Source organism: Neofelis nebulosa, chromosome 8 (assembly GCF_028018385.1).
Source record: "Neofelis nebulosa isolate mNeoNeb1 chromosome 8, mNeoNeb1.pri, whole genome shotgun sequence".
Classification (NCBI taxonomy): domain Eukaryota; kingdom Metazoa; phylum Chordata; class Mammalia; order Carnivora; family Felidae; genus Neofelis; species Neofelis nebulosa.
Genome location: NC_080789.1, coordinates 19,913,882 through 19,929,099, shown reverse-complemented (window position 1 = coordinate 19,929,099; position 15,218 = coordinate 19,913,882). Strand labels below are relative to the sequence as shown.

General features: G+C 42.0%; 1 protein-coding gene across 5 annotated transcripts in view; it reads left to right on the top strand.

The window, feature by feature from the left end:
• The window catches only part of DRAM1 (DNA damage regulated autophagy modulator 1), a 47,331-nt gene extending 35,503 nt beyond the window's left edge, over positions 1-11,828 (top strand). For 3 of the 5 annotated variants that reach the window (XM_058741615.1, XM_058741614.1, XM_058741616.1), the window contains one exon: positions 569-1,013. In XM_058741615.1, the coding sequence (XP_058597598.1) occupies positions 569-613 (45 nt within the window). In that variant the 3' untranslated portion in view covers positions 614-1,013. Of the gene's footprint in view, positions 1-568; positions 1,014-2,311; positions 2,578-11,540 lie in introns of those variants that run through there. The other 2 variants (XR_009265408.1, XR_009265407.1) reach the window with 2 other exon arrangements.
• Positions 11,829-15,218: the final 3,390 nt, after the last annotated feature.

Genomic DNA, 15,218 nt, shown 5'->3' with positions numbered 1-15,218 from the left:
AGTTCAAATGTTATAAATTGCTGACAATTAGGATTAGGAGAAATCCATAGAACATTTCTTACACTAAAAAAATAAAAATTTAAAAATTTTAAAAAATTAAGAAAGCACTATCTGTCTTTTTACCCTTATGTGTTTGAAAAACGTAAATATTAAGGGAAGCATCTTTAACAGCTCTCCCAACAATGAAATTCTCATATGTCCTCTGCCACTAGATGCCTATAGTCAGATATCCTGGTTATTAGCTTTTTGAAGGCCTCATTTACTAGTTCCGAATAATAGGAAATATGTCCGTTTAATAAACAAAAATTTGTTGTGGAAAATGTTCCCAAGGTAGAGAGAAGGTAGGACCTTATCAGGTTTCACAACAGGGAAGATCTTACATTTTGAAACAAGTGAATTCTTAGCTGAAAGGATATAGAAGAAAGCCAAGAAAATTCTTTAAGACCCAACTCGAACTCTGCAGAAACCATAGTGAGGTCATCTCTGAAGGGGTGGGGCAAAGCTGTCGGGAGTCCATAGCTGGCACCAATGTACCTCCTTTGAAGCCCTTTTCTTCTGTCTTTAATAGAGTGTCACCCTAAGGATATCCACAGAAATCAATGATGATATTTGAAGAAAGAAGAATTATATGTCACTCAGTGAAAGTCGCAGGCAATTTCTGGAAGTGGTACAGAGGAGGGTCTTAATGCTGCCCTGTGTGGAACGCATCTGCAGTACATCCGGGACTTGAATTTCGTTAAGAATTCCCGATAGTTGTACTATTTCCAAAGGTATGTTTTCATAGTGAGTGTAGAGCATTTGTGACATCGTAGCAATGGTTTTATAATTTTCTAAGTAGACACTTTTTTGTATTAGCAAATTCATTACAGAGAAGACAAGGTGTTACAGAAAATGGACAGCTCTTGTTTTTGCACAGATTCTGTTTTGTTTTCTTTGTGTGTGATTGGTGCAAATACACTAAATAAGGAATTCACTAAGAAGTAAAATCAGGGCATATTCATTTAAAATTTTTATTTTTAGAGCATGAACTGTCTAATTTTATATCACGAGAACACTTAACAAAATTTGATTTATAATGATCGCAATGATTTAGTTAACAAATTAACACTATCAAGGATACTCTGATTTTTATGTGAACTAAGCAAAATGCTTCTGCTGAAAGGCCTTACTATCTCTATGCACATTAACTCTAAGTGAACACAGAAGACCTCAGGTTTTAAATTCCGTCCCCCATGGGCCTCCCTGCCCGCAGAGCCACAGTGTTTACCCTTGCTGATGACTGGCATGCCATAGTGGGCCTAATTCCAGGTGGGATGAATTCAGCAAGGCAGATTAGAAAAACCTTAGAACAACCAGAAAATGGAAACAAGCACCTGACAAGAAAGCCTCGTTGGATTCTGGATCGTTGTCCTTGCTGGATGACCAAGGATGGAAAGTATCTCAGGGACCGTTTGTGGAAGAGATGGATTGTGGGAAGACCTTTGGTTAATACGAACCCTCCACAAAAGCCAAGCTGTGAAAAGCATCAAAAAGGCCATTTGTAAAACCACCCTTTGTTGTAACTGGCATAAATTGATATATAGTCTGACTCAGAAGCTGAAACTCACCTCTCGAATTTATTTCATGGCAGTAAACCTGTGGAAGAGAATGTAGGTCTGAGAGAGGAGACGGGAGAAGGTAGAGGGTGCAGTTTATTTGATCCTTCTTTTTATGCGGTGAACACATCATGGCTCTTCAATAAATAGCGAGTGAATGAAGCAGTCGGCCACCTCAGCAACAACAAACTGTGTTGCCTGTATTCAGCAGTGAGAACCTGATAACCATGTCTGAGTCTGTTACAACTTGTCGTGATGCTATGGGTCCCCATAGTAACACTGGAACTGAAAGACTGACTGAAGCCCTGGCAAGCATTCATTATCTTGAAGATACATTCCTGTGCCGTGAAACCTGTAGGAGAATGAGTCCTCAGCTGGGACTCACTTTGAACAGACTTTTCTTATCTGCACTTCTCATGATGCATTATTATTCTTCATGTCCGTATCTCTCCGTGAGATAGATTGGCAGAGTATGTGCCTTGATCTTTATCTTTGTAAATCAGGCGTTTACCAGGGTGCCTCCTGGTACACAGCAGGTGCTCAATAAATACTCATGAATGCATGAATGAATGAGTGAACAAGTGAAGGAATGACTAGGGGTATTTGTAGTGCTGCATAGTGAGATTTACACTGGTTTACTAGTTAAGTGATAAACAAATGGTCTGTATCACTCAGTAATGTTGACTGTTTTGCTTTGTGTACTGTAAACATTTCAGTTGTTTGGGCTTCACGACCCTATGCCAACTCTCTTCAACCTGGACAGTTACCACCAAAATTGTTACATGGGATAGACAAAACGGTACACCTGGCTTGCCAAACTGCGAACGCCAAAAATCACTCCAGACAATCACATTCTGCTGGTTCCCTGAAACCCCTAAAGCTGGTCTCATCCACATTTATGGTATTATTTCTAATTTCCATGACTTTGCATTTCCTTGGCCCTCTTGGCTGAAAGAGTAGAATAAAATGAAATCTTTCTTTATTTTAGTAATTTGTGTTTCTGTTCAGTTATAACATGTTGACTAGGTACTACCATGAAGTGTGTATATCCAGGGAACAATTCTTGCTCCACTTGGACTCTATAGAGGTAGAATTTAAACTCTATGTTTTCTTAATTCTTACAGCTTTGCATGTGGGCACAGTGGTTCATCTTTGTAGAGACTCAAACATTAGTATCAGAAGTTCTTATCAGTCTGGACTCTTAGAGTTGATGGTGCCAGAAATCCAACTCAAATTTGTTGAGGAAGAAAGGGGCATCTGTTGACTCAAGTGACTGAGAAGTCCACGGGTACAGCTGGCTTTAGGGATGGCTGGTCTGAAAGTGGCACCAGAACTCCATTTCTTCTCTCCCTCTTGCAGCTCTGCTTTTTCTCTCTACTGACATCATTCTCAGGCAGGTTTTCCTCTGGTGGAAGTGAGATGGCTTCTAGAAGCTCCAGGCCTACAACCTGTCCAGCAGAAAGAGAAGACTTCTCAATAGTTCCATCAAAAGCCTGGGAGTTAAAGCTCATTATCTCTGACTGGCTGGCTTGGGTCACATGCCCATGCCCAGCTCAGGGAAGTATGATGCTCTGATTAGTCAGCCTTGAGTCACCTGTCCACCTCCGGACAGGTCAACTCTGTCTGAGATGCTGGGCTGATGGTGGGTGAAAGTTGTTTTTCAGAAGAAAGGAACGGGAAATGGATCTGGGACAGACACAAAGCAGTAGATTCCGTCATGGAATTAAAGCTTTCCCCCAAACCCCCACACCAGATGTCTTGGGTGGTACCACACGACAACTTGTTTCCAAGTAAAGCAAATTATACTCGCTGACAACCTTTTCAGGTTAAAAAAAAAAGTAAACATCAGCCACTTAGGTAATAAACAGACTTTCAGTTAACTTCAAAGTTATATATTTTCAAGCTTTTTGTGTTTTTATTTCACCCCCATGTGTCTGGTCAGGCAGTCAATTATCACATTTCTCAGAAGAGGAAGCTAAGACAAAGAGAAGCTCATTGATATGCAAGAGGTTCTATGGTGGGATGGCAACAGATCCTGGTCTGGGACCCTTGTTTTCCTGATTTCTGATCAAGTGGGTCTTTTTCTTTCTTCCTTTTTTTTTTTTTTTTTTTTTTTTTAAACACTAACGGAGGATTCCACAGAAATTGCATTTCACAAACCAAATTAAGTACATCAGTGTTGTGCCGTGTTTGGGTTTCCTAACATCCCTTGCATGTGGCATTGTCCCATGTTCTCATTCTTTCGCTCAGTTGGAGACATGCTGGTGTGGTGTTTGGGCCCTGGAATGAGGAAGGGGGAGCGGGAGGGAGATAAGTGGCATCCCATTCTCTCCCACTCCCTGATTCTGGCAAGTCAGTAAGCCCAGCCGTCTCCCCACACACATATTCTTGGTCTGGCTCTGAACGCCCGGCATTCTCAAGGCCGGAATGTCATGCATTTGCGTCCTGTCTGTTGCATAAGAGAGCAACCACAGCCTCAAGCCCTGGAGGAGAAGCTTCTGGCTCTCCTTGGTCACCCCCAGGAGACTCATCTTCTAAAGCGAAGGGCAGCAGGATGCCAGACCCGTACTGGGGGGTGGCGGTGACTTCCAAAATCGATGCCCAGAAAATGCTGAACGAGGTACCAACCATCTGCTCTGAGAATTGAGCCAGGGTGCCATCAGACACGTAGTAAGCCCACAGTTAGTCCCTCGGCAGTGAGGAGTGCTCTGTGCCCCACTGTCCCCGAAGCCAGCTCTACCTCTGAACTCTTCAGTTACAAGAGTTGACAGAGTCTTTTGAACTTCGATAAACTTGATAAGGATTTCTGATGCATAGCCCTGTAAGAGCCCTGACTGATAGGCCTTACCATCCTGGGGTGGAAAGATAATTTCTAGATAAGTGGGAATTCAGCTGCTCCCATTCCCAGCCCTTACTTCCTGAACCATTTGTTATTTAAAAATTTTTGAATCAGTAATAGTATTCAGGGGATTCAAAAATCAAAACAAAATAAAAAGGTATTCTGTGAAAAGCCTTTGTACTCTTCCTTTATCCACACTTACTCGATACACCTCTCTTTGTGCAGATAGCCACTTTTTATGAAAATACAAGCAGAAGCACTTTTTAAAATGTTTCCCTTTTAACTTCTGCCCCCATTGTAGCATACTGTACCAACAGCTTTGAGCCTTCCTTTTTTTGACTAAGCAATGGGCCTTGGAGATGCTTCCTTATCAATACAGAGAGCTTCCTTATTTTTTTAGTTGGTTCTGTGTTACACCTGCATTGTATTCCATTATGTGGCTGTGCCATCATTTATTTAACAAGTCCCCTGTTTGATGAGCTATCGTGTGGTTTCCAGACTCCTGCATGACCTTGTACATACATCATTTCATGCATGTGCGAGGAAATCTGTGGGAGAAATTCCCATAAGCGGGACTGCTGGGACAAATGGGAACTGCGTTTGTAATTTGGCAAATATAGTCATCTTGCCTTTAGAACCTTTTTACTTGATCATTTTTTTTTGTTGGGAAATCTTTCCAACTATTTTACCCTTCCTTCTAAACTGAGGATGCTGATTGAAAGTTCACCTTTGCAGGGGTGAGTCAGTCATTCATCGACAGGCACAGACGTGGATTCTGGGGTGGATGGTGTGGGACAGAGGCAGGCTGACCGTGTCACTGTCCTTCTACAAACACTCTCCCTCTTTGTTCCCCCTTTTTATTTAAGCACCTAAGGCAGGCAGGGCAAGGCTGTTTGCTCCCCTCTCTGCGGACAGCAGGACTCTCTTCTCTCTCCTCCCCGAAGGCTCCAACTCTTCTCGTTTTCATGGTCAAAAGTGTCTCCATCTCACTTGGGGTTTTCATTGTGATCTTGCACTTTTGTCATTGCCTCTTCTAATCTTGTGCCTTTTCTACCCACTTTCTGGCATCTCTTTGAAGGGCTACTATTCACTTACACTTTCTTCTGAGAATACTTTGCTTTTATAGACCTCAGTCATCAATCACAATATCCCTTTTCCCCTCTCTGGCAGACAGACTCATGACCGAACACCAGGGAGAATTCACAGATCCTTTGGCCCTCCCTGACCCCTTGGCTTGGTGGTCATTGTGGAATGGCCCAAGTGGGTGGGGGATACAGCAATGCAGGAGCCACAAAGAGAGAGAGGAAACTCCAGCTTTGAGAAACTGAAAAAAACTTATTTAGAAATAATAGGTTTTAATTTTTCCTAAATGTACCTTTTATGCTATTTTTTAAATGTTTATTTATTTTGAGAGAGAGACGGAGAGAGAGACAGAGAGAGAGAGAGCGTGTGGGTGGAGAAGGGGCAGGGAGAGAGAGAGAGTGAAAGAGAGATAGAGGGAGAGAGGCAGAATCCCAAGCAGGCTCCGTGCTATCAGCGTGGAACCCAACATGGAGCTGGATCCTCTGAACCGTGAGATCATGTTCTGAGCTGAAACTAAGAGTCAGATGCTTAACCAGCTGAGCCACCCAAGCAACCCCCTTTTATGCCATTTAAAATATTTACACGCTTTACTTTTTAAAGTGGTTTAGGTTCACAGGAAACCTGGGTGGAAAGTACAGAGCTCCCCCACCCCCCACCACATGCACAGCTTCCCCCACAGCGTCAGAGTTCTCTGAGTCTCTAACAGCAGCAGGAAACCATAACGGTCTCAGGACTTGGGGTCCTGGGTTCCAGGTCTCTTGCCCATCAGAATGATATTGGCACCAGTGATAAGAATGCCTGGAAGACAGACTTCACCTTCGTGAGTGATCCTTTTGCTCAGGGTCAGCCCAGAGGAGCAGGTTCCTGGTACCACCCAAGACATCTGATTTAAGGCGAAGAGTGATGTATTTAGAGCTGGCCAGCAATTTGACAGCTGCTAACATAACCTTTAACACGTGTACTAAAATGAATCCTGAGCTTAGTTCAGTCTGTCATTTCCTCTTAATACTTGAAAAGTCACAGTTTTGTTTGAAAGTTCCCTCAAAAGGCTCTCGTGGGTGAATTTACTCTTCCGCTTGACTGCACTTGGAACCCTTAAGAGCCACCTTGAAGTTGAAACTGGGAAAATCCCGGGTTTCTCTGGCCAAGAGAAGAAGAAAAGGTATGTTCTGAGGTTTATTAAATAATTACCTAGTTGTTGACATGTTGGGGGAGAGGGGAAAAAGCTGAGGTGTTGACAAGTGTGGACAGAGGTTAGTAAGGATCGTGGGTCACGTGGCCTATAAATGAGAGAGAACATTTTCGTGTTCAGGAGATGTGTTGTTCTGACTCAGTTAGTTAAACCTTAGCGTCGTACATCATTATCTAGACTCGAAATGACCATGCTCAAATGTGATCCAGGGCATCCTGAAGATCGTTGGCTGTTGGGAGTAGACACATAGGTGACTTGAAGGGAAGCAAATGCAGAGACACAAAACCCAGAATTAATTGGCCATTTTGACTTCCCATCTGCAGTTGGTCTGAGTGGCAGATTAGGGCGGGTTTCCTAACAAATTGCTCTGAGACTAATTCTATTCAGAGCTTCAGGAAGAAATGTCGTTCTCAGTTTGGCGATCCCTTTGATCGGTATTCTCCAAAACTCCAACCATTTGTATGCCTCCTTTGTAATTTTTTCATGCTAGTAAATTACTGCAATTTACTTAACACTTTTCAGTGACTTGCTATATGACTTAACTATTTATATTTTAAGAAGAAACTTCTCTCACTGCTTCTCCTTCTGGCTGCCTAGCTTAGTAAATGGTGTTAACGTCCACTGGGTCACCCAGGGCAGAAACTTGAGAACCATATCCTAGACTTCTTACTCTGTTCCCTACCCCACCTCATATTCTAATAAGTTTATCTCCTATGTACAGGGTGAACAGATGGTTTAGGCAAACCAGGGTATTTTGGGGGAATGAAAGGGACACTATTGGCAATTGTACCTAGAATAAACCGGATCTGTCTGAAGCAATTGGAATGTCTGATCAACCCATCTCTCTGGTCTTGAATTCTCTTTCTCCTATTTCCACCATCACTACCTTGGTGCAGGCCTTCATAATCATTTGCTTAGACTAGTACAGTAGCTCACCCTTGTTTCATTGATCTCAGTCTTGGTCCTTTATAACACATTGCACATACACATATGATATATAGAACCCTCTTGAAATCCTTTAGTGGCTCCCCATAAATCCCCTAGTATGGTCTGTGAGGTTCTTTACAGATCTGGTTCCTTTTTATTTTTCCAGGCTGTGAGCTCATTAACTTATTCATTTGTCGACATTTATTGAGAGTCACTCTGGGTTGGCACAATGCTAGGCTACGGAATACGACAATAAATAAGACGGGCTCTGGCCTCAAAGTATTTACAGTGGAATGGAGAAACAGCCAAGGGAATACTACTGTAAAACGTACTATGGAGAAGCACTACACTCTTTGATCTCGTTGCTCTAAGTGCGGTTCGGGGACCAGCAGCATGAACATCACCTGGAAGCTTGATAGCAATGCAGAATTTTAGGGTCCTGCCCCAGACCCACTAAGTCCAAATCTGCATTTTAACAAAATGCCAACATGACTGGAGCGCACGCCGGTTTGCAAAGCCTGGTCTGTGCGACCCGTTGAGGCACCTGGTTCAGATCTCCAGGGATAATCATGCCTGGAGGGAGACCTGGAGGAGGAGCCAGTTTGCTAAATGGAGGCAAGGTGAGAAAAGACACAGAGTGGAGGGATTCGCCTATGCTGTGGCACAGAGAGGAAGAGAGAATATACTGTTTGGTGGGAGTCACAGATTTTTCAGTGTTTAGGAAACACAGGTTGCAAATGGAAGCCTAGCTAACTCAGAGATACCCTTATTCAAGGGAAAAAATGATCAATTTTAGCACCTCCATTTCTTCTTTGAGCCCATCTGGAAACAGTGATTTAGAAGAAATACTTTGATTCAGAGAGACAGCAGGATAGAGGTTACCAGGCCTGGAGGGAGAGGAGAATAGGGAGTTACTGTTTAATGGTCAGGGAGTTTCTGTTTGAAGTGATAAAAAAGTTCTGGAAATGGATAGTGGTGATAGTTGCACAACATTGTGAATATACTTTAATGCCACTGAATGATACACCTACAAATGGTGAAAGTGGTGATTTTTTTTTTTTTTCTTCCAAAGTTTTACTTAAATTTAAGTTAGTTAACATGCAGTGTAGTATTGGTTTCGGGAGGAGAATTTAGTGACTCATCACATACAATACCCAGTGCTCATCACAACAAATGCCCTCCAGAGTACCCATCACCCATCTAGCCCATCCCTCTACCCACCTCCTCTCCATCAACCCTCAGTTTGTTCTCTATAGTTTTTCTTTTATTTATTTAAATCCAAAAGTGGTGATTTTTGTGTTATGTATATTTTACCACAATTTTTTAAAAAATGAGTACTTTGGAGTCAAAGGAGGCTTAATTTCAAGTTCCAGCCTTGCCAGATCCTGGCAAGTCAGGTAACTTCTTGGAAACTCAACATGTTCATCTATAAAATGGGACGGATGATGGTACCTGCCTCATAGACTTGTCATGAGGATTCATTGGAGCAAGACCTGTAAAGCACTGGGCGCTTGTTGGCTTATCTTTGGGCCCATCCTTAGCACAGGGCCTGGGATAGCCAGAACTCTGCAGTGCAGCTAGAATCATTCCTTCCTCCCCGTTTGACTGAGGAGGTGGTTTTCTACTCTGGCTGCATGTTAGAATCACTCGGAGGGAATCCAGGTGATTCCAGTGTGCAGCCAAGGCTGAGAAACTCTGCAATAGAAGTGGGTCACAAACTTGAGTGTGCATCAGGATCACCTGGAGGGTTTGTTAAAACAACTCCTGGTCCCCATCCCCAGAGTTTCAAGGTCAGTAGATGGGGACCAGCCTTTCACTTTATCATCTGCCTAGTGGCTCTTTCCTTTTGTTGGCAGAGTTTGTACCATTCCACTCACTATCTGACCTCTTCCAGGTCCATTACTCTACTCCAGCTTTTCTTGAAAACATTTGCCAATAACTTTTCTCATGTCTCAATATTCCCCAACCTGTCCTGGCTTTAGACACAGTTTACCATGTCTCAAAATTCTCCTCCTCTGAATTCAGAGACATATTCTTTGCATTTTCTTCTTCCCTTCTCCCTCCCCAACTTGGAAGCAGGGATTCCCATGTGACACTCCCATGACCATATTCTTGGGTCCCTATATTTATCCCTTAAAAAGAACACAGTCTTGGAAATGAGACAGACGTGGATTCATATCTTATGCTTGGGCAACTCAAACACTGAGCCTCCTTTTCCTTTCCGGTGAGTTACGGGTAAAGATAACAGTACCTCTATAATAATACATTCCTGACACAAAACACCCAATTATTAGTTATTACAGTGTGTAACCTGGGGTGTCTGGGTGGCTCAGTTGGTTAAGCATCCAACTCTTGATTTCAGCTTAAGTCATGATCTCATAGTTTATGAGTTCGAGCCTTGCTTCAGGCTCTATGCTGACAGTGCAGAGCCTGCTTGGGATTCTCTCACTCCCTCTCTCTGCCCCTACCCCCCTCAAAAATAAATAAGCTATAGTGTGTCACCTTTAAGAACATGGCAAAATCGTGACTTGAAGACAACTCCGAGAGTAGTGGAACTAACCCATGGGGGGATACAGTAAGGGCTTTACCAAACCAGGATTTACCAAGGGGCAGGGGATGGTCCTAACCACAGATTTTCCAGAGGACCTGGGAAGACAGGGAGGTGACAGATGGGATTTGACAAAAGGAATGGCCAAGAGATTCTCTGTGACAACATTAAAATGTGAGCCTATGGGCTGGTCCACGCACAGGAAGGGTGTTATTAATGGTGCTAGCACGGGCTATGGAATGGCCCCAGAGAAAATCCACAAGGGAATTTTAACCCCATCAATGTGGAATTCAGTCCTTTTGCAAGAAACAAGATGATAAAGAACCTGTTACAATTTGCATCATTTATTATAGTTGTGTGCAAAACATGACCACGGGGTGTTACACAGAGCTCTTGTTACAAGATGAGGGCTCTGAGTGCTGTTTCCCGTCGATGATGTTATTCAGCAGGATGGCTCACATGTTGAAATTTGAAACTCTGGGTGAAGAATCCCTCTGCAGGCTGTACCAGATGTTGCTTGTGTAGCTCCCCAAGCACAGAAAGATGAGTTAATCCTTGAATTATTCTGAACTTACATCAAACTCAGAGGCTTTGATCCAATGAGCCATGGCAATAAAAAACAAGGCTATCAGAAGAGCTGTGGGTGGTAGTCCTGTCTCTGAGAAAGGAACGGGGCCACTGGCTGACGGCTGCATTCCAAAAGGCCTCCAGATGCAGAGAGCCATGAGCAGAGGGCCTGACTTAGTGTGATGTTGTGAAGATCCTGCACTTGAAACACATGTAGTCATAAACAAAAACTTCCTCACCCTCTAAAGACCCTGCAGAAGTATCACCCCCTCCAACATGCTTCCCCTGGTTCCAGGCTCACCGATCCCACTTACCTTCTTTTATCCTCATCATCCATAACACGTAGCTTGACACTTGGTTGTTCTACAAATACACAGTTTTCTCTCCCCAGTTATATGGTAAGTTCCTAAAGGTCCTAAACCAAAAAAAAAAAAAAAAAAATATATATATATATATATATATATATATGTATATGTATATACATATATATAAATACAAAATAATTATTTTGTATTTTTGTATTTCTGAATGCCTAGCACTCTTAAGAGATACCATCGTCATCTTTTCATCCCTAAATCTAGCACAGCACCTGGCAGGTAGCAGGTACTCAGTAAGTGAGCAAATAGGTACTTAGTAAATGAATGGAATTGATTGACAGCTGAGTTGAGCTGGCAATCAATAAGAGAAGATGTAACAGGCATTTCTTGCTTTGTTTGCCCAGCACCTCACCCCACCCCCTTTCTTCCAGAAGTTTCCTCTCCCTTATCCCCATCTTTGTGGTTCCCACAGGATCTGCTATGTTGTTTCATGACCCCGTGGAGTTTACCTGACTCCAACTGCTTCAGTGAGTCCTTCCCTAGAATTTTTCAACTTGGAACCATAAAGAATGTTAAGATAGCTTTTTTTTCCCCCTTTTCCTGATGACCAAAGCTATGAAACGTACTGTTTGTTAGCGAGCTCTTTGCCCCCATGTTTTTCACCCCATGAAGAAAGCTGATCATTAGCTTGGATGAAGAATGAAACTAATGAAGAGAGTGAATGGACAGAAGAGACAAGAAGAATAAAAAGGAAACCTGACGGTTTTGAGTTCCTGGTTTCAGTTGTTCCCATGCCTCAGGCACATTCCTGTCTCTGGGTTTCACAGAGATCACATTATCCCTTATAATAACCCCCTCTTTTGCTTAAATGAGTTTGAGTTAGGTCTCTCTGTCACTGGTAACCACATAAGTCCTAACTAATACAGAAGTCCCTGCTTTGTGGTAGACACTCCATAAAGAAGAATGGATGAATACAACCTCATTAGGCCAAATTATGATGTTTTACAAGCAGGCATTTTTCAAAACTTCCCATCCTTATTTGTGGCTTTAATACATATCTCTTTGATACTCCTCCTTCTACCAACCACCCCCAGAGATAGCTCAGTTCTGAATATAGAGGAGGCACATGCTATATACATGGCAGCTAGTTTCTGGTGAGTTGCTTCTTCGTTTCTCATTTTCAATGACAATTTAATCTGTGAGTGCATTTGTTGAGAATCTAAGATGTTTGGGGCTGCACTGCCATCTGTGCATGATGGAAGACATTTGTAACAACTTTCTAAAGTGCACATAGAGTGACGGGTTTTGAACGGCAGCCATGAACTCAACATGAAAGGATGGTCTTCACGAGCGAAGGGAAAGAGCCTTTGAATAGCTCCATGGTAGACAAGATGGTACTAGAAACTTACTGGCGTCCACATTTTCTGGACTTCAGATTCAGGCACATGGCCCAGGGCATATGAGGGAATTTATGGGAACAATGGGACAGCTTGCTTGATGTTGGGTCACCAGCTCAGCAGCTCTGGTCACCATATTTATAGAGCTCATCTTTAGCATCAAACCTTTCTCTAGACAGGCTGGTCTGCTTACCGCCACACAAATGGCCATGTGGGTTTTATCCTTAACATTTTCTCGGAAAACTCCTGGTGCCAGATACCTCTTCCTGCCTTACTTCCTGTCCTTTCATTCATATCAAACCCATCCCCCAAGTGCCTCTGTCCTATCTCCTCCAGAAATGACTGTTCTATCTAATCTGCCACATGTGACATTTTATTCATCCTAAGAATGGCATGTACCATATAACCTCATATCCACACTCCCCTACTCATGAAAAACATCACTAATTGATATGGGTGCTCCTTCCCTCTAAGGCTGGTAGGAACATCAGAATTATCAACATAGAACTTGAGGCAGACAGTACAAGCTCAGTGTGGATTGTAAGCAGCATGAAACCTAGTTGCTATCTCTGATCCATCCCCTTATATTGTTATTTGAGGTTTTGGGATGTACCTTTGTAAATTTATATTTTAGTTACTATACAGTGCAATATTGGTTTCAGGAGTAGAATTCAGTAATTCATCATTTACATATAACACCCAGTGCTCATCACAACAAGTGCCCTTCTTAATACCCATCACCCATCTAGCCCATCTCCCACCCACCTCCCTCCATCAACCCTCAGTTTGTTCTCTATCACTACAGTCACTTGTGGTTTGTTTCCCTTTCTTCTCTCTCTCCCCATATGTTCATCTGTTTTGGACGTGCTTGTTTTCTTTCTTGCTCCAATATAACAGCAAATATTTATTGAACGCTTATATGTGCTGGCATTGTGCTAACCATTTTACATGTATTTTCTAATTCAGTCCTCAAAACAATCCTGTGAAAGTATTAGTATATAATACCCTCAATCCTGTGAAGATATCTGCATTTTATAGGTGGGGAGTCTAAGTGTTATATTTATTTATTAAATTGGTTTTTTATTTTATTTATTTAGTTTTTATTATTTTATTTTTTAATTTACATCCAAATTAGTATATGTTAAATTGATTTTTAAATAAAAATTGTATATATTTACAGTGTACAACATGATTATTTGATACACACACACACATGTAATGAAATGGTTACTGCCTTCAAGCTAATTAACATATCTTTTCCTTTCATGGTTACATTTTGTTGTTGTGAGGAGAGCATCTGAAATCTACTCTGTTAGCAAGTTTATAATATTTGTTACAGTATTATTAAATATAGTCACCATGGTGTACATTAGGTTTCTACACTTATTCATCTTACATAACTGAAAATTGGTACCATTTGACCAACATCTTATTTCCTCCACCTCCTGTCCCTGGTAACCACCATTCTATTCTTTGCTTCTATATATTCAATTTTTTAATAAGTGACATCATTCAGCTTTTTTCTTTCTGTGTCTGGCTTATTTCACTTAGCATAATGTCTTCTGGGTTCAGCCACGTTGTTGCAAATGTCAACATGTCTTTTTGAAAGGCTGGACAATATTCCATTATATATATCTCACAGTATTTATATATACAAATACATGGCGGTTTCTTTTTCAAAAAATTTTTTTAAGTTTTAAAATTTATTTTGAGAGGTAGACAGAGAGCATCCCAAGCAGGCTCTGCACTGTCAGTGAGGAGCCTGATGCAGGGCTTGAACTCACCAACTGTGAGATCATGACCAGAGCCAAAATCAGAGGCTCAACAGACTGAGCCACCCAGATGCCCTATATGGCAGGTTCTTAGTCCATTCATCTGTTGATGCACACTTAGATTGTTTCCATATCTTGACTATAAAAGATAATAAGTAACTTGTCCAAATACACACAGCCAGAATATGGCAGAACCGGAACTTGACTTCCAAACATTTGCTCTTAACCAACGTGGTGTATCATGTTGCTCTTCTTTGTATCATCCAACTAGCGCAGAGCTGTGTGCATAATAAATATTTGTTGAATATAGGGGCACCTGGGTGGCTCAGTCAGTTAAGCTTCTTACTCTTGGTGTCGTCTCAGGTCATGATCTTACAATTCATGAGATTGAGCCCCACGTTGGGCTCTGTGCTGCCATCGCAGAGCCTCCTTGGGATTCTCTCTCCGTCTCTCTCTGCCCCTCCCCTGCTTGCTCTTTCTCTCTCTCTCTTAAAATAAACATTAAAAAATAAAAATAAAATAAAATAAATATTTGTTGAATATAGGGTTTTTATAAAACAATAAAGTTTTTCACAAGAGACAGAAATTGAATTGAAAATACCAGAAACAAATTCTCTAGCGAGAGTTGGAGTATACTTGAAAGGAGCCTACTTCACTTTCCCAGTATCCTTGGCTAAAGGCAGTGCCCTTCCCCATTCCACAAATACACATGCTTTATGAAAACAGAAATGCTAAAGATCAACTCTGACAGGGGTGCTCTAGGGAAGAAGCCCCTCTGGGAGCTTGAGAACCTCCCAACGGATCCTCAGGATGGCTCTGTTAACCACCCAGTCACTGGCACCTCCCTGGGGCTCAGTTTCCAAATTTGCAGAATGATTCATTTAGACTGGATCACCACTACCCAAGTGTGTTTCTTGGGATATTGGCCCTACAAGAAATTCAAATAAAAAGTAGTTGTATTTTCAAGTGCTAATGGGAAAT